We start from the raw sequence: 20548 nt of genomic DNA, 5'->3' as shown, positions 1-20548 counted from the left end.
TCAGGGGACAGCTTGTAAGTGAGGTTGAGCACTGGTCAGTGTGCTCGGCTCTACACTGTAAAACAACTCGAGAGTTCACTCGTACTGTATGTGTCTGTCTCCTCAGGTGTCTCGGCTGCTGATTCTGGGCGGAGCAAGTGTGTGTCACCGAACAGAGGTGCTCAACAGCGCCCCTGTGCTGTGTGTGCAGTCTCACCTTGGCCACCTGGAGATGGTGGGCTTGTTGCTGGAGTTCGGTGCTCCTCTGGATGGGGTATCTGAAAATGGCATGACCCCCCTGTGTTATTCCGCTGCTGCTGGACACCTAGAGGTTTTGACGCTGCTCTGCAGAAAAGGGGCAAAGGTCAGTCATTAGATTTTCTTACCCACAATACAATCTTATACAGCTCATTAATTCACCTTAATTCAATTAGATGCTTTCGTTACTGCTGCATTTACATTAATGTGACTTGAGTATGAGGGTCAGTGTAGCTCTTCCTTAGGTGACATGCCCATGTAGGGTCTGTTTGAGTCCACAACTGGAAACCAGAATGTTCTGTCTCTGGATTCCATCAGGGTCAGTGATGGGATCAGAAGGGGTAAACATGGGCTGGATTATACACATGCGGCCATATTGTAGCGATATAGAGATGAGCGATCAACCATGCAGTTTAGATTAGGGGGTGTCAGTGTGTCTTTGCAATTGTTATAATGGAAAAAAACATATGTCTTGCACAGCTTAAAATGTGTACTGAGGGCCTGTGTTGCCAAGATAGCAATGAACGTCTGACTGTTGATTGTTGTCTAGGTTTATTTCATTTAGTGGCTCACCTGAGTTTTCCATTGCCAAGATAGCAATATGCCAGAAATTGACCTAAACACACCTAATTTCCAGACTGCCTCGCTCTTCGGCGTAGATATATTCACAAGCTCCATTGCTATTTAAATGATGCAGGTGCAAGGCATGAAAATAGACTGTTTACGGGGTGTGAGATAGTAATGAGCATTGTGATGCATCTTGACCATGGTGTAAGATAGGGCCTCTGGGGCCTAGATGTAACAGGAACAGGAATTTTCACCAGGGGCGCCCAAACTTTTGCATGCCACTGAATCTATATGTAAAAGTATATAAAATGATGGATGTATCTTGACTGAATGCTCTGTAATGTGTGTAATTATCAGGTGGATCATGCAGATAAGAGTGGTCAGTGTGCAGTAGTGCATGCTGCGCTGAGAGGCCATGGAGAGATACTGCAGTATCTGTTGGAGCAGAACTGGAGCTCTGACAGCAGCCTGATGAGCAGAGTACTGCAGCAAGCCCTCACCGCTGCATCCAGCATGGGACATATACAGGTAAAAGTGATATATACTGATCAGCCATTAGATTAATACCACCTTATTGTATTTAAACTTATTAAACACCTTATCAGCTCCACTGATTGTGTAGGACAGTTTGGAGTTCTATTATAAATACAGATTTTGCATTTTCTCTGCATACTTCAGTTTCCTTCTTTAACCAGTTTTGAATGGTAAGGACCCCACATGACCACCATAGAGCAGCTATTATTTGGCTGATGGGTCATTCTCAGCACTGGTGGTTAATGTGTTACAGTGCTTTTTTTGCTGGTATTTGAGGATGAGTCCAGGTCTGTTTTAGGCATTTGGGTGCCCAAGCAAAATGGACCCCTTTGACCCCGTCAATACCCCTAGACCACAGCTAAAAAGCTAAAAGAACCACAGCTTAGACACAGTAATTACGTTATTTCAATAAAATATTTTTAACAGTGTTTTTTCTTGCTTCTTGATTGCATTTTTTTTTGCCAGCTGCAGGAATCACAAACCTGGCTAGCTGGCTATGATCAGGAATTAGTGGTTATTGTGCTTTCCTGCATTAAAAGTCACTGAATTTATAGGGGCGCTCACACTTTTTGATGTAGCATTTAATTCATAATGTCTGTCTATGCGAATGTTTGTTTTGCTTGCCTTTTGCTGCAATTGGCCTGGATCAGACACAGAAATGCTGCTGGAGTTTTTAAACACTGTGTCCGTATACTCTATTAGACACTGTTATGAAAGCTAAAGACTGCTGCACTGATCTGTGGGATGTGTTTATGTAGAGTGATTTTGCCTATTTGTTCGCCCAGACAATTCTGTTCAGATGCTCACCACCATCATTACCCCCCACTGCGCTGTGGGTGGTAATAATGCCTTCCATGAATTATATGAATTATTTGCTACACATGTGATACTCTGGATCAAATAATAGTCAATGTCTAAATGGAACATCCCATCTGTCTAGCACATTTTATCAGGTTTCACAAGATAACACCAACTTATACAGGTGTGGATGTGTTATCCCATGTTTTATGCATTTCAGTGTAATGTTATAATCGTGCTCATGATCTAAATTGTAAACCCAAGCCTGGCTAATATCTGGGACATGTAAACCCAACATTTGCCAAATAGTCTAAGATCTGACTCTGACCTCTGCTGTTTTTCAAATGCAGTCAGATTCATTTGTTTTGTCTTATTCATTCTCAGGTGTTGAAGAGCCTGCTGGCTCTGAATAAAGACGAGCTCACGGTGCAGATTGATGGCCATGACACTCTGTGGGGCGAGACTGGTGAGTTTTACACTGGCACACTGGAATATTGTCCTAGATTTATACGATATTTAAGAGATAATCTATGAACTGTGTGAAAAGAGTGATAACCCACTTAAGAGTCGTTTTTCTCCATTATGTTCTTTTTAGCTCTGACTGCTGCTGCTGGGCGGGGCAAGCAGGAGGCTTGTGTGTTTCTTCTAGAACAGGGCGCCACTGTTACACAACCAAACCGCAGGAGCGTGGCCCCCATTTTCAGTGCTGTGAGGCACGGGCACACACAGGTGGGATTTGATTACACCGTTTTTTTTTTGTACAAACATTTTTTTCTTTTTCTTTTTTTTTTTTTAATTAGTGATGCACCAAAAAAAATTATTTGGGCAAAAACATGAAACAAAAAATGAAAACAATTTTGAAATTTTTTTGAGCTGGATTTCTTTCTGAGTTGATGACAGACTAAAATCTCTGTGTGAGCTTAGTCTACATGTGGCCCTGTGGCTATTGGGAGCCTTCTGTTTTTAGTTTTATATGAATATTTTTAGCTAACTCTGACTTGTTTTTGCCTCTGTTTTGTGTCTTAAAATCCAGTAACGTGCCACTGCTGCTGTAAGAAACAATACTGTTAGAGGAAACATCGCAATACGAATGCAATATTTTGGACGAACACCAAATGTCCTTTTTGCCATTTTAAGACAATTCTTTGGGTTGCCAAATATTTCATGCCTACTAATTTATAACAGACCCTTTTCATACCTGTTTCTCTCCTCTCTCTTCTCTTTCAGGTAGTAGAGCTCCTGCTGCAGCATGGTGCTGAGGTAAATACCTGCGACAAACATAACCGCTCTCTGTTGATGGTAGCAGCCAGCGAGGGTCACCTGACCACTGTGGACTACCTACTCTCACAGGGTAAGTCATCTGTCCAATGTGGAGCTTTCTCTGATCTTCTAGACACCCGAGGGTCTACATACCTGAATTTGAATCCTTTTTACAGTAGGGATACACCAAATATTTGGCAACCGAAAATAAAATTTTAAATGGTGTTAAAGAAAAGACTAAATAATTTATTTCAATGACTTGTTTGTTTAAGTAATGTTAGGATTTGTTCAGCAGTGGTGTACTCCCCCCTCCTTCCATCAGAGCAGGGACAGACAAAAATGTTTATGCTCTACTCGCAAAAATTAAAGTAAATAAAGTATTTAGCATCAATTATCACACTCAGTATGAGTTTACTACCTCTTCACACACTGGCTGTTTTCCAGCTACAGTTGTGGTCAAAAGTTTACATACACTTGTAAAAAAACATAATGTTATGGCTGTCTTGAGTTTTCAATAAGTTCTACAACTCTTATTTTTCTGTGATAGAGTGATCGGAACACATACATGTTTGTCACAAAAAACAGTCATAAAATTTGGTTCTTTCATAAATTTATTATGGGTCTGCTGAAAATGTCACCAAATCTGCTGGGTCAAAAATATACATACAGCAACATTAGTATTTGGTTACATGTCCCTTGGCCATTTTCACGGCAACTAGGCGCTTTTGGTAGCCATCCACAAGCTCCTGGCAAGCTTCAGGTCGAATGTTTGACCACTCTTCTTGACAGAATTGGTGCAGTTCAGCTAAATGTGATGGTTTTCTTGCATGAACCCGTTTCTTTAGCACTGTCCACATGTTCTCAATGGGGTTTAAGTCAGGACTTTGGGAAGGCCATTCTAAAACCTTAATTCTAGCCTGGTTTAGCCATTCCTTTACCACTTTTGATGTGTGTTTTGGGTCATTGTCTTGTTGGAACACCCAACTGCGCCCAAGACCCAACCTTCGGGCTGATGGTTTTAAGTTTTCCTGCAGAATTTGGAGGTAATCCTCCTTCTTCATTATCCCATTTACTTTCTGCAAAGAACCAGTTCCACTGGCAGCAAAACATCCCCAGAGCATAATACTACCACCACCATGCTTGACAGTAGGCATGGTGTTCCTGGGATTAAAGGCCTCACCTTTTCTCCTCCAAACATATTGCTGGGTGTTGTGGCCAAACAGCTCAATTTTTGTTTCGTCTGACCAGAGAACTTTCCTCCAGAAGGTTTTATCTTTGTCCATGTGATCAGCAGAAAACTTCAGCCGAGTCTTAAGGTGCCTTTTCTGGAGCAAGGGCTTCTTTCTTGCACGGCAGCCTCTCAGTCCATGGCGATGTAAAACACGCTTGACTGTGGGGACTGACACCTGTGTTCCATCAGCTTCCAAATCCTTGCAGACCTGCTTCTTGGTGATTCTTGGTTGACTCTTGACCATCCTGACCAATCTCCTCTCGGCAGCATGTGATAGCTTGCGTTTTCTTCCTGATCGTGGCAGTGACACAACTGTTCCATGCACTTTATATTTGCATATAATTGTCTGCACAGTTGCTCTTGGGACCTGTAGCTGCTTTGAAATGGCTCCAAGTGACTTCCCTGACTTGTTCAAGTCAATAATTCGCTTTTTCAGATCCACACTGAGTTCCTTTGACTTTCCCATTGTAGCTTTTGTAGCTGAGTCTAATCACTGGGTCAAATGAGCCCTATTTAAATGGGCTCATGAGAAGTCAACAGCTGTAGTCAATCAGAATCACTTACAAGAAGTGAAGAGGCCATGACATGAAGCTAATTTGATTGACACAACTCGCTACATCACCAAAATTGTCAAATTTTGTTGCTGTATGTATATTTTTGACCCAGCAGATTTGGTGACATTTTCAGCAGACCCATAATAAATTTATGAAAGAACCAAATTTTATGACTGTTTTTTGTGACAAACATGTATGTGTTCCGATCACTCTATCACAGAAAAATAAGAGTTGTAGAACTTATTGAAAACTCAAGACAGCCATAACATTATGTTTTTTTACAAGTGTATGTAAACTTTTGACCACAACTGTAACTTTAGCATCTGTTTGTTTCTCTGTGTAAATTACATAAACATATGAATATATGTTATATATATATATATATATATATATATATATATATATATATATATATATATATATATATATATATATATATACGTATATATGTATATATATATATATATGTATATATATATATATATATATATATATATATATATATATATATATATATATATATATATATATATATACATATATACATATTTGGTGTTCTGCCTTTTGCCAAATGTGCTATTTTGTCCATTTTTAGTTTTGGTTAATTTCATTATTCCTATTCTTATTCATAATTGCATTCCTATTTTACAGTGATCATAGGCATTTTCTAAGGTTCTTGTTTGTGTGTGTGTGTGTGTGTGTGCTGCAGGGGCAAATTTGACAGCGGTGGATAAGGAGGGCTTGACTCCACTGAGTTGGGCATGTCTGAAGGGCCAGAAGAGTGTGGTGGAGTTTCTGGTGGAGAGAGGAGCTCAGATTGATCACGCAGATAAAAACGGACGCACTCCACTGGATCTGGCTGCTTTCTATGGAGATGCTGACATAGTGAGTTATAATCTGTTTATATGCAAATATATGCTGTATATGTGGGACATCATACTAGTCAATGTTTTATTTCAATGCTAGCTATTGCATGTTTTTAAACCAGTTCCAGTTAATTAGCTCGCAGAAACCCACATTGGTTGTAGTCTAGACCAAGACATATCGAGACCAATGATGATAAAACTGCAAGTGACAGTGAACCCAAGAAGCACTTTAAACAGGTCTAAAATTAATCATAGGCTATTTGTGTACCATTATGCATTTCTAAGTGTCAAATAGGGTCTCTGAGCTTGCTGAAGGTTTTTTACACGATGTTAAGTGGGAGTGGGAGGTGAAACATGAATGTTTAGAGGTGAACAAAAAGTCATTTTTTTTCTTTAAATAATGTAATTATAAATCATGCTTATAATGGCCAGCATTAACCAGATTCTGATTCCATTCAGATGTTTTGATATGATAGTTTATCCAGTTAGTTTTGTAAAACAACAAAATGAGATAGAGATTATACACTGGCTGGCCCCAAAAAAAACTTACCATCTGGATTTAACTAAGTAAATGATGTGGGGTTGATGCTGCAGTTGGTCTGCAGGTCTAGGTTTTAGCAACAGTGTGTGCTGAAAGAATGAGGTCAGCTGACTACCTGAATATACTGAATATAGACCAGATTATTCCATCAATGTATTTTTTCTTCCCTGATGAACACAGCCATATTCTCAGATGACAATAACAGGATTCATGGGGCTGGAATTGTGAAAGAGTGATTCAGGGAGCATGAGATCACCATTTTCACACATGGACTGTTCACCACAGAGTCCAGACCTTAACCTCATTGAGAACCTTTGGGATGTGCTGGAGGAGGTTTTGTGCAGTGGTCAAACTCTACCATCATTAATCAGCAAGATCTTGGTGAAAAATAAATGCAACACTGAATATAAAAAAAAACTTGTGACATTGCAGAAGCTTATTGAAACAATGCCACAGTGATTGTTTGCTGCAATCAAAGCTAAGGGCAGTCCACCAAAATATTAGAATGTGTGACCTTTTTTGGTGGAGCACTTCAGTGGAATACAGTGTTTTAGCAGAAAAGAGTTCTGATTTGAAGCCATATTGCCCAGCTGTGTAGTATTGTGTTGTATTTCAGCATTTCTGTCCTTCAAGCCCTGTTCTCCAATAATTGAGCAACCTGAATTAAGCGTATAAATGTCTCTGTGTGTGCCTCCTTTTGTATCCCAGGTGCATTTTACTGCATTGTCTGATAGACTGCGCTGCTGTAATCATGCATATAGACCGTAGTCTGTATGTGTCTGATACACACTGAGTGCTTATCTCCTCTGCTACAGGTGCATTACCTGGTGGAGCGTGGCGCTGTAATCGAGCACATGGACTACAGCGGCATGAGGCCCCTGGACCGTGCCATCGGCAGCCGCAACACCTCGGTGGTGGTCACACTGCTAAAGAAAGGCGCCAAGCTGGGTGAGTAGCTCTGCAGGAACATCATGGCACACATTTGCGCGCCTCTCCCTCGGGCCTTCCCCCTGCGCCGTCCTCGCAAATAATCTAGAACACTCGCATCAGCTCCTCAGGAGAGGCCTGGCCATTCTAAATCCAGAACGTGGCCGGATCTTTCTGCTTTCCCTCCCCCCGTCTTTCTCTCCGGCCGCAAGAGTGCAGCGCTCTGTTCCTCTGCTGAGTCCTAAATGCAACAAAACCAGGCCAGATTTTCACTGGTGCCTGAGCATGCTGTGCCGAGCCACTAGAACCTCTAGAAGTGGGACACTGGTGATGTATGTGACTGTCACAGCTACAGTTTCTTCCAGCAGGCTCAGAGTTATTTAGCAAAATAGCACTCAGTTCCTAGCCCAAAGTCATAGAGTGTAAACTGCTGGTGGAGACCTTTCACCTTTTCTTTATATGAACTGATTGGCTGTCTCTACTGTAAACAGCAGTTGCTAACCACACCCCCTCAAACTAATGCTTACTGTTATGCTTTCAGCCAGATTCATTAACTGCCATGACATCACTGCAGGGTTCCATTAATGCCTGTAGGGCTAGTGGTATTAGAAAAGCAATTTAATATAAAAATATATATATAAAAAAAATGAAAGTATAAATGTATGACTTTCAAAAACGTGGATGATAAGTTGGTTTATTGAGTAATTATCAAATTATTGTCACATGACATGACATAAATGTTGGAGCCGGTTCAGTGAATGTTACAGTTAATAGCTATGCATCTATATGATACTTTAATATAGACACTGTTTTTTTTTTTAGATAAATATTTTTTTCCCTACATAGGGAACATATAAATTTAGGCCCCATCCACACATATATGGATCTTTCTTGTATGCATTTTTACCTCCTGTCCACATAAAAATGTTGTTTTTGTCATTGACAATAAACCTCCGATGTGATTTTCAAAAACTCTGTTTTCAGTATTGTTGTGTGCACAGGCAAAATGGAGCTAAATGAAAACTAGTGTCATAAATCATGCATAATTCTTACTTAATCTGACATACATCCTTACTAGACCTAAGTACAAGGTCTATTCACAGATAGCATTAGATTTCAGATTTCCACATATGAATAAAAGATAAATACTGTTCTTACAAGCCTAGCATGCTCATACAATTGTTTTCAGCTCTGAGTGGACAGATACTTTCAAAAATGGTAGAAGGGTAGTCTTTTTTTATTAAATAGAGCTAAAATCTCATCTTTTCCAAACAAGGTCCAAAATATAACATAATTGACATGCAATGAATATTTTTATAGATAAATACAACCAATTACATTTACATTTACATTTTCGGTATTTAGCAGACGCCCTTATCCAGAGCGACTTACAACAGTGCTTCAAAGTTACTTAAGATATCCAAAGCTAGTTTGTAGACTAGGATCAAGATATACATAGAACTTAATCATGTTTAGAACCCTAGGAACCTTTTTTTTTTTTTTTTTTTTTTTTTTTTTTAGTTTAGGAACTCTTTAAAAAGATGTGTCTTCAGTCGACGTTTGAAGACGGCGAGTGACTCTGCTGTTCTGACATCCAGTGGAAGTTCATTCCAACACCTTGGTGCCAGCACAGAGAAGAGTCTGGATGTCTGTTTTCTGTGTGTTTTGAGTGATGGAGGTTCAAGCCGAGCCGTACTGGAAGCTCTAAGAGCTCTTGGTGCAGATCTGGCTTTGACCATCGCCATCAAGTATGAAGGAGCTGGTCCGTTTTTTGCCTTGTAGGCCAGCGTCAGGGTTTTGAATCGGATGCGGGCGGCAACAGGAAGCCAGTGGAGGGAACGCAGCAAAGGAGTCACATGACTGAACTTCGGAAGACTGAAGACGAGTCGTGCTGCAGCATTCTGAATTAATTGTAGTGGTTTGGTGGCTCTCAGTGGAAGACCAGCCAGTAGAGAGTTGCAGTAGTCAAGTCTTGAGATGACAAGAGACTGCACAAGCACCTGAGTGGCTTCCTGAGACAGAAACGGTCGAATTCTTCGGATGTTGTACAGGAGAAATCTGCATGACCGAGTCAGATTTGCAATATGGCTCGAGAATGATAACTGGTCATCCATTACTACACCAAGGCTTCGTGCTTCTGCCGATGGAGTGACCAGTGAGTTGTCAAAAGAGATGGAGATATTGTTGTGAAGGCTCGTAGTTCCTGGGATGAACAGAAGGTCAGTCTTGCTGGGGTTGAGTTTTAGGTGATGAGAACTCATCCACATCGAGACATCACTGAGACATGCTGAGATACGGGATGAAACCGAGTGTCGGAAGGAGGAAAAGAAAGGATTAGTTGAGTGTCATCCGCATAGCAGTGGTATGAGAATCCATGAGAAGATATTATTTCACCCAGAGAGCGAGTATAGAGTGAGAAAAGAAGAGGACCAAGCACCGAGCCTTGTGGAACCCCAGTGGAGAGTCTGCATGGGGCAGATGTTGCCCCTTGCCAAGTTACCTGGTAGGAACGGTCCTCCAGGTACGATGCAAACCACTGCCATGCAGAGCCAGTGATTCCAAGGCTGGTGAGGATGGAAAGGAGAATGCTGTGGTTGACCGTGTCGAAAGCAGCAGAGAGATCAAGGAGAATCAGAACAGATGACAGGTTGGTAGCTTTTGCTGCATGAAGCTTCTCTGTAACTGCAATGAGGGCAGTTTCAGTAGAGTGTGCAGGTTTGAAGCCAGACTGGATTGGATCCTGAAGATTGTTCTGAGTGAGAAAGAGAAAAAGTTGGTTGTAGACAGCACGCTCAAGGACTATTTGCCAACATCCAAGCTGTCTAGAGTTGGTTTCTTCAAGATAGGAACCACTCTGGCAGTCTTAAAAGTTGATGGAACATGACCAGATGATAGAGAGGTGTTAATGATGTGAGTGATGAACGGAAGGAGGTCAGGAGCAATTGTCTGAAAGAGGGAAGATGGTAAAGGGTCAAGTGGGCAAGTGGTTGGATTGTTAGAATGTAGAAGATGAAGGATTTCATCTGTGGAAAGCAGAGAGAAGTGAGACAGAGAAGTAGAATGTGGAAGATCTTGAGCTTGGTGGGAAGGGTAGAGGCAGGGGGAAAGGATTGGCGGATATTTGCTACTTTCTCCTCAAAGAAGTTGACAAAATCATCCGGGGAGAGGGTTGTGGGAGGTTGAGGAGTGGGAGGGTTTAGCAGAGATGAGAAGATGGTGAAGAGTTTGCGAGGGTCAGATGCTGATTCTTCCAGTTTCCTTTTGTAGAAAGATGATTTTGCAGCAGTTACCTCTGTTGAAAATCGGGATAGGAGAGATTGGTAAGAGCAAAGGTCTCAGTATTGTTGAGATTTTTTCCACTTTCTCTCGGCTAGCCTTAGCTCTCTACGGTTGTTACGTAGAACATCCGACAGCCATGGGGTGGCTGGAGAGGATTTTGCTGGCCTTGAAGTAAGAGGAGAGAGAGTGTTGATGGAAGAGGTGATAGATGAGAGGAAGGTGTTGGTAGCTGTTTCCAGAGGGAGGGAAGAGAAGGAGTCAGGATTCGGAAGAGTGGTCAAGATAGTTGAGGCAAGAGAGGAGGAAGATATAGCACGAAGATTGCGATGAGTAGTGGAAGTTGAAGAGGTTGTGTTTGTAGGAAGAGCAGGAAGAGAGAGCGTGAAGGATAGGAAGTGATGGTCAGAGAAATCTAGAGGAGTCACAGTTAGATCCAGAGCTGGAGCAGGTCTGCTAAAGACAAGGTCTAGAGTGTTTCCTGCTCTGTGAGTTGGAGCAGACAGATTGAGGGAGAGAGAAAAAGAAGACAGAAGTGGAACAAGACAGGATGACTGTAGTTTCTCTGAGGGGAGGTTGAAGTCATTCTAGTACAGCCAACAAATTACAGTAACCTAACAGCAAGTGCCAGTAGATTCCACATGCATTAAAAGTACTATAGAAGCACATACTGGACAGAGTGCTGTAACAGTAGACAAAGTCACTGTTAAAATCCATAACATAGGAGTTGTGTTTGCATCATCTACACTCATGTGAAGATACCTTTGATAATGCAGGCTACTGTGATTAGGAGCATTTTATGCAGGGCCATCTGTAGGGCCAGTGGTTTCCAGTTACTTTCTACGAATACCAACTGATGAGAGAATTAGCATTGCTTTATACAAAGCATAGGGTATTAGTTATGTCATTTTGGGATTTGTGCTCTACAATTCCCACTATACCACGCAAATCTTATATTTACTTGCTAAAGATTTACAGATTGCACTTGTGAAATTCATCCACAGCTTACTACATATTGTGTAATTTCTATTACAACTGTATTCACCGAACTATGATGTCACTACCATGGTGAACAGCAAGTTTCCCAGAACAACAGAGTACACATCTGGTTTTACTAAAGCATATCAATAATCATATGTTCCTGTTCTTGCCCTGATTATAAACATATTCAGATCTTTCATAGAAGTAAATATAGAGGTGGTAGAGCCAGTGGTTAGCTCTGCATCTGGGGGTCATGAGTTTGCTGTCAGATGGAAATAAACTGCAACCAAAGTGACCAAAGCACATGACCCTAGCTTGCTACTAAAGGATGTCTCTACAAAAGGGCATTTGTGAGTCACTCTAAAATCTTGCTATTTTAATTTAACATTTTCAACAAAATAACCATATTTCAACCATTTCATGAAATTGGGGAGAAATCAGTTTTTTTTTTTCTCATTTTGACTACTTTTTTGCATTAAATGTACGGTATTTTATATAAACTTGATTGTTTAGTAAGTCATTTCTCTGCTAAGTAGAGAGATTATTGATATACAAAGATCAAGCATAACATTATGTCCACCTTCTTGTTTCTATCCCATTTTCCATATAGGACACCTTGTAGTTTCATATATATAGACCACATTGTTCCTTCTGTTTCTCTGCATACTTTTTTGTCCTCCTTTTACCCTGTTCTTCTAAGGTCAAGACCCCACAGGAGCAACAGAATAGTGTCCAGTAGTGTCACTGCTGGACTGAGAATAGTGCACCAACAGTGTTCTGCAGGGCAGTGTCCTGGGACCATTAAAGGACAGCAGCAACAGATGAGATGCGACTGATTTGCCATCGGCAATGAGGCAGCTAGCTTAGAGTGGACAGTATGTGGGTTTAAAAACAGCAGCACTGCTGTGTCCACATGTTTCAGCACAACACACCACCAAGAATGACCCACCACCCAAAAAACAGCTGTCCTGTTGTAGTCTATCCTTTGGGGTCCTGATCACCGAAGAACAGGGTGAAAGGACTCAAATAAAGTATGCAATGGACAATGAGGTGGTCATAATGTCAGCTTGATTGGTGTATTATTATTTGAAGAAAGGGCTCATTTGTAAACAAGCCAATCAAAATGAATTTGGATCAATCACTTAATTTCTGTTGGTTGTCTTTGGTGCACCCCATGCTTGTTGCATCGAATTGGCTGCTGTCATTATTTTTATGTCCTTGAATCTGAACAACAGATTGATTTGTCACACCTCCTTAGTGTATCCAGGCCTTGCTCACCACAGTTCCTTGCCCTGATTTAGAAGTCCTTTCAGTAAGAGAAGAGACTGTGTTAAGCACTGGGTTGGGAAAAAAATAAAAGGAAATTGTGCATTCTGCTCTAGCTGGAGCTAATCTAGCCTCACTTTCCAAAGATTTTCATGCTGGCTGAAATCAAGAGCAGCGTCCACCGACCACTGAACCACCGAAAAACAACCGCGCTGGCTCGTGTTTTAAATTAGCATTAGCTGGGTGTTCCAGTTAGCCGCTGCACAGGAGGAAAAGTAGAGGTTGGGTAGCTTTTTTTCCTTCTAATACCACATGGTTCATACCTTCATCCAACTTCTTCCCCCTTTCCTCCTCTGCTCAAATAATATTACAGGGCAGCTTAAAAGACCCAGTTTCCATTTTTAGTACTGAAGCTTTCTTCCAAAACCAGCACTTTGTTTTCTGTTAGAGAGAGGCTGCCAATAAAAAGTTTTCCAAAAGTTACATTCAGTTTTCTCTCGTTCAGTTGTGGTGAATTTACAGTCTGTTCTTCTGTGTGATAGTCATGGAAATCATTAGACCTCTCTTTAGCTCATCCCCAAAAACATGCAGTTTCAGAAAATATTGTGGGCTATTGTTTTATTATATATATTAAATGTTAAGATAGACAATGTTAAGATACTGAACATAATGTTTAAAAGTTAGTTGTTAGTCATTGTTAGTCTAGAACTTAACTGTTGATTGTCACTGTGTCTGTAGGGGATGGAGCAAGTAAGAGTAAATGAGAGGTGACATCTACAATAAAATGTATTTTATTGTAAAATCAAAGTTTAGTCTGTGTACAACTGTGGTCAGCACTGTCCTTAATCTCAGCATGTTCCAAATGGATAAAAAGCCAAAAAAAAGAAAAAAAAAGCATTTATTTTCTCTGATTTAATGCATATTAAAATAGATACTATGACAGTTTTCCTAATATTATTATTTAATAAAACAACAATATATATGTCATGGACGATAAGGCATGGGAGGGTGGCCATAGGTAGGTGCAGTAACGTAAAACCAAATATACAAAACAAAGAAAACTACAAGACCAAAGACTAAAGATAACAAGCCTATGAAAACTAGACTGATTTAACATGACTAAGAAAACAAGAAACAACAGAACAACCCAGAACTGACGAGGAGAACAAACAAACACTTCCAGATCTGAAACCACAAAACACACAGAATACCAGGCAAAGAACACTGAAACAAAAGAACTCTACATATGCTGGGAGACTGGAAACACCTGGGACAGATAACAAGGGGGCGGGTAACAAACAGTCACAGGTCAGAGCACTGATGACAGGGCAGAGCTGGGCCAGAGACAAGACAACAACAAAACAGGGCCATGTGCAGTGCTACAACACTGCTATCTAGTTTAAACACAACACTAATTGAAACTCTGCCTGACGCTGTCTAATGTATACAATCGAACTAATAATTAAAAACAAATATTATGTTTATTATATATTGCAGTATGATTGTGATGCATATTGTACCATACGTTCTTGCCAGTACACAGCTCTACTAGACGTGTCTGCAGCATTAGGAGGCTCCAGCAGCTTTAGCTTTTAGTCAGTTCTGAAATTGAAGGCAACAAAAATAAAGTCTGTATAGAACCTGTGTGTTAAATCTCGTCCTGAGTGCTTTCTTCACTCCTCTCTCATTATTGCTCTCTTTCTCTTCTCTTTCCTGCTTCACTGTCCTGCTTCTAAAGGCTACAGAACCTCTCCCTATGATCGATCAGGTACAAGCTTTAGGTACCTCTTCTGAGCCAATCTTTTTGGTGGTCTGGGAGGAAGTTGAGGTGGTGGATGGGAGGCTAATAGACTTGTTATGCTCTTTTTCTCCCACAGGCAACGCCGCCTGGGCCATGGCCACGTCCAAGCCCGACATCCTCATTATCCTGCTGCAGAAGCTGATGGAAGAGGGCAACCTGCTGTATAAGGTACTCTTACACACCAGGCTGGTGTGGATGGTGGCTAGGTTTTGTTTCTGTAAAAATGTAGACATTAGGGAAGAAAAACCCATTGATGGTCAGCTGACTTATTCTTTCAGCACATACTGTTGCTGAACCTAGACCTGACCAACTGCAGCAACCCCAGATCATTTGCTTACTTAAATCCAGGTGGTGACATTTTTTTTGGCCAGGCAGTGTCTCTTGAGCATTACTAGTAAAGGGTAGTCCTAATGACTAAAATTGGGTAATTGGTCTTCCAAACTGGCAAAAAAAATAGGATTGTAAAGAGCAGTTGTGGCTCGTACTGTCACTGCTTCATAGATAAATATATGGCTATTTAGATTTATTTAGGCAGCTTGATCTATAAATATACACTATGGTAGCATGTTTTGACCATAGACTGTGTATAGCTGGACAGAGCATCGTCTCTCAAAAGTGAAGCCACCACAGGTTGGGCGCCCCCTGCTGTTCGGTTTGAGAAGGCTGTGTAACCCCACCCATCCCCATAGGTTTCAATGGCAAAACAGACAACTTTCAATCACGTTTTTTTCAACTTTCAATATACTGTAATTCTACCTCTATTATTTACATGCAACAGCTAGTGTAACCTCTGCTTATATTGTTAAATTTTTATATCCCCACAGAATTTGTTTTTAAAAACATTATTCAGCTCTATTCAAAAAAGGTGTGGTTATTGTAAAAGGGCTGGTTGTGGGCGGGACCAATAACAGACCGTCAGCTCTGCTCTGCAGCCTGTGACCGCGAGACAGCCCTCAGGGGCGGGTTTATTTAAATGAGTGGGCTGTCTCAACACATTCTTTCTCCCTCTTCTGGTCTCTACTGCGCAGACTCGGGTTTCAGGATTGCCAACATGGCGGAAGATTTTGGCTTCATTTTCATTGAATGAATGGGAACGGCGTCTTTTTTTACAGTCTCTGGTTTTGACAAATTAGTACAAATAGACAGAATAATGTATTACTTTAATTAACAAGCAGTATCAACAGGCCATAATTGCAACTATAGCTTTGCAGTGGAAAACCACTGTATTGAGCTGGTTGTTGATGAAGGGTGTTTTCTTTGAAAAGCAAACCAGAAATTAATTTAGTTTTTTAATAGAGAAAAAAGTGGCAAATTTACTGAAAACCTGTTGGAATTTGGTATTGGGTCTTCTGGCAAATGTTAGATTTTGTTTAGTTTTCACCAAAGATTGTGGTTTATCAACATTTTATGCAGAATGTGAGGTCAAGTCCTGATACAGTATTAACATCTGTCAGAAGGTTATTGTGGCAAGACCTGAAAAAAGGCTGTGGACCAAAGGCATCAAAAAATACTGATGGAATGAAACACAGTGGCTAAAAAAATGTTCCTATGTAGCTTCTCAACATTGTGTAAAACTTATTTGGAAGTATTTGCTGCTTAAGGGGGATTTACGGGTGTTTCTTACTTTTTCTAGCCTGCACTGTGGATGTTTCAATGTGCTTAATTAAAAACATGGTCAGCAGAATAGTCTGTGTGATGTTAGTGTACTTTAACTGCTTGTCTATAATTGTGACATATAATAATCAGACCACAATTTATTAGTAATACTTAAAAAAAATACAGGTAATTAAAAGGGTTCACTTACTTGTCCTAGACTGCACTGTAGATGTTTAGTCAATGTTCTTAATTAAAAAAGACATAAACAGTAGAACTGTGTGCTTTTGGTTTATTTAGATTGTTTGTCTACAGTTGTAAGATAATAATCAGGCCACATTTTATTAGTAATAAATGCAGAAATCCAGGTAATTCCAAGGTTCACTGGTCAGCTGTATATCACTGTGCTGAAAGATGCTATGAAACATGCTATTTTCAAAAATCACCAAAGTATCACTAAACTGTCGCCATGTAGGCAGAGTATCTGAGGCTAAGACAAAGCTGAGAGGGGTTGTTCTGTGAGGATTGGTGTAAAGATGATAATGCATGGTTGATGTTAGGTAGCTCTGAAGAATCACCAGCTAAAAGCCTTTGTCTTGTCTTTGTCTTGCTCTTCTCAGAAAGGGAAGATGAAAGAGGCAGCTCAGAGGTACCAGTATGCACTGAGGAAATTTCCAAGAGAAGGCTTTGGGGAGGACCTGAAGGCTTTTCGGGATCTGCGGGTATCCCTGTATCTCAACCTGTCCCGCTGCCGCCGCAAAACTAATGCAAGTACCCTCACACTACCAAAAATAGTACTGCCACAATGTACACACATATTCATATTCATATATATCCAGTCATACAAACCTGTGGGAATAAATTATATGGCAAAAACATGTATATTTTATACATTACATGTATTACAATTTACAGTGCATCAGCAAAACAGTAGTCCCACTCAGGGATGGGAGATATGGTAAAAATACTGTATCAGTAATATTTAATCATTAGTTATTACTGTATTAAATACTACTGTTATTTAAATACTTTGATTTATTCAAAACATGCTGAAGCTCATCAAATTAAAAAGGGCTATTTACATTTTCTGTAATAACATGTATAATGTATACCCAAAGTCTATACTAAGACATGCATCATTGGTCAATACTGATCTGTGTTTTCTAAATACTAACAATATTTGATTAGACTGACACGCCCAAAGTCATGGGACATTGTACTAGTGCATCTCAAAAATTGTGAATATCATTGAAGTAACTTTATTTCAGTAATTCAGTTCAAAATGTGAAACTCATATATTATATAAATGTATTACACACAGAGTGATCTATTTTAAACATTTCTTTCTTTTATTGTTTATTGGTTGATAATCAGTGTCTCAGAAAACTAGAATATTATAGAATATTATAGATCACACTGATTGTGGACCCCAAGCAGTTTGGACTGTGTGCCTCTCCACTCTTCCTTCAGACTCTGATCACTTGATTTACAAATGAAATGTAAAATTTACTGATGATCAGTGATGGTTTGGAGAGACATGTCATCTGCTGGTGTTGATCCACTGTGTTGTATCAAGTCTAAAGTCTAAAGTGCAGTGTTTTCCCACAAAATCTTACAGCACTTCATGCTTCCCTCTGCTGACAACTTCTATGGAGATGTGAATTTCATTTTCCAGCAGGACTTGGCACACTGCCAATAATACCAATTGGTAATATTCTAAAACACAGATTTTTGGGTTTTTTAATGTTCTAAGAATGATCCATAATCATAAACATATGAACAAAACAATATATACATATAAAAATAAAAAAAATCATATAAAGTAACTTTTCAATGATATCCACTTTTTTGAGATGCACTAGTATATCAGCCACCTCTGTGCAAAACTGTTTATCTTTCCTGCTTTAAGCACCCAGAGCACTGGAACATTTCAAGTATTTGCTGGCTCAGCACACCTAATCTAACCCATCGATTGATAATTAAACCCTTCATGAGCTGGATCCGGTATGTTGGGGCAGGAATAATTTTAATTATGCAGTGCAGTGTGTCCTCACTGTCACTGTGCTGAAGAAGGGGAAAAGTTAATAAACCACATCATATCCACAGTCCAGCCAGAATATTAAGACAACCCCTTTGTTTCTACACTCAGTGTCCATTTATTCAGCTTCCCTTTATGCATACTCAATTCTTCCTTCACCCTGTTCTTCAATGGTCAGGAGCCCACAGGAGAGACCACCACAGAGCTGGTACTACTTGGGTGGTGGATCATTCTTAGAACTGTAGTGACTGTGTGTTAGTGTGTGCTGTGCTGGTATGAGTGGATCAGACACAGCAGTGGAGTGTTATAAATGATTAATAGTGTGTAGAAACAAAGACACAGTCAAAATATCCTGACTGAACCCTAATAAGGTGTTTGGTCAGTTATATGCAATGCATTAACTACAGTTTATAATCATCTCAGTGTTAATTATTTGGCTTGGGTCCACTATTAAGAAGAGTTTTGCTTAAAGCTGCTCATATGACTGTTTAATATACGAGTTAAAAAGAGAGAGAGAGAGAGAAAGGTGTCTGTGTGTTTGCTTAATTACACTGGCTTCCTCCAGCACCCGCTGGCAAGGATGCAGCAAGAGTTATAATGGCCGCTTTAATATGATATGCAGTCATTAAACATTTAAACTGCATCATTATCCCTGGCAGTTATGGTTCCTCACTGTAATTCTGACCTCCTACTCAAGGACAGAATCCCAGTAAGCCTCACTGCTGATCACTAATTCAGACAGACATGCAGAGAGAGAGAGAAAGAGAGAGAGAGTTAAAGAAAGAGAGATTCATAGAGACTTGCTGAAAATCCAAAGCAAAATAATACATTCTAATAACATTATAATCCATTATTTCAATCTCAACACATTCCTATGGGTTATTTATGACATGACTAATATACAATCTATTTTGCCAATAGTATATTCATTCTTTTAAGATACTTAACATTATTATAACAAGAACAAGTGTGATTATTTGGGATTACAGGATACTGTATTGATTCAACAGATTTTTTTATATGATTGACAGCACTATTAAAATATGCAAAGATTTTTCTTAGGTTCTTACTGAAAGTCTCTTGTTCAGATTAATGCACGTCTTTCCTTTGTCTCTCTTCTAACTCACTGCCTCCCCTCTCACTGTGTTCATCCGGTGTTTCTCTCTCTCTCTGCAGGACTTTGGCATGGCGGAGGAATTTGCCACTAAAGCTCTGGAACTGAAGCCCAAGTCATATGAGGCGTTTTACGCTCGAGCTCGTGCTAAGAGAAGCAGCAGGTAACAATCGCCACCTGTTCTCTTCACATTTGAAGCTCTTTCACCTGACCTTTTCATATGTGGCTTAATACACTGACATGCCAAAAGTCACGGGACAGCAGTATGTACATTTATCATTAGTGGTACTGCAGAGAATAACTTGCGAATGTCCACACCTGTATAAGTTGTGAGGTGTTATCTGGTGAGGGAGGTTAAACACTTTGACAGTACTCGTCAATGTGAATTTTCATGTGGAGATAAACTGAAGTCTATTTAACACTCCTCCATCCACAGTGTCATGTGTTTACCAGGAATACATCATAGAAAGTATTACCATCCACAGTGGACAGTGCAGTGATTGTTTGCACAGATAATTCTATCCTGATGCTGCATGTCAAAACTGAAAAGTAATGCAGGAGGCCCCAACACACATACCCCACAGGTCAGTGCAGTGTTCTTTAGTTTAGTGCTCTTAAAAAAAAACTTGACAAAAGTCATGGGACACAATACTAGTTTCCAAAATGTTTGACAATTCAGTTCATATTTTTGAGAATTGACACACGTCAATATACAAACTACTGCAGCTTATATTTAAGAAATCAGGTCAAGTAATCCCATTTTACCAGAACTACAACTACTTCTTAACTGGCTAACAAAATTAAATAAAAAGCAACACATTAGAGATTACCCCCTCATCAGAACATAATGTAAATACAACGACTGTTTCATTACCCACCCAGTCCTTAAGTAGTCTAAATAACTTTTGAGTCACTTTTCTCTCTCAAGTTTGAAATATGGTACTGAAAAACATACACAAACCCC

The 20548-nt window shown here is 39.9% G+C and overlaps 1 protein-coding gene across 4 annotated transcripts in view; it reads left to right on the top strand.

Annotated features, from left to right (window-relative positions):
* The window catches only part of tanc1a (tetratricopeptide repeat, ankyrin repeat and coiled-coil containing 1a), a 138299-nt gene that overhangs the window by 114728 nt on the left and 3023 nt on the right, over nt 1-20548 (top strand). For 2 of the 4 annotated variants that reach the window (XM_022675252.2, XM_022675254.2), the window contains 11 exons: nt 107-343; nt 1162-1332; nt 2521-2602; nt 2732-2865; nt 3364-3487; nt 5891-6066; nt 7404-7536; nt 14777-14806; nt 14916-15007; nt 17053-17199; nt 19647-19747. In XM_022675252.2, coding sequence (XP_022530973.2) covers nt 107-343; nt 1162-1332; nt 2521-2602; nt 2732-2865; nt 3364-3487; nt 5891-6066; nt 7404-7536; nt 14777-14806; nt 14916-15007; nt 17053-17199; nt 19647-19747 — 1427 coding nt within the window. Of the gene's footprint in view, nt 1-106; nt 344-1161; nt 1333-2520; nt 2603-2731; nt 2866-3363; nt 3488-5890; nt 6067-7403; nt 7537-14776; nt 14807-14915; nt 15008-17052; nt 17200-19646; nt 19748-20020; nt 20440-20548 lie in introns of those variants that run through there. The other 2 variants (XM_049479060.1, XM_022675253.2) reach the window with 2 other exon arrangements.

This window comes from Astyanax mexicanus, chromosome 5 (assembly GCF_023375975.1).
Source record: "Astyanax mexicanus isolate ESR-SI-001 chromosome 5, AstMex3_surface, whole genome shotgun sequence".
Taxonomy (NCBI): Eukaryota; Metazoa; Chordata; class Actinopteri; order Characiformes; family Acestrorhamphidae; genus Astyanax; species Astyanax mexicanus.
This window is presented reverse-complemented; position numbering and strand designations above follow the sequence as displayed.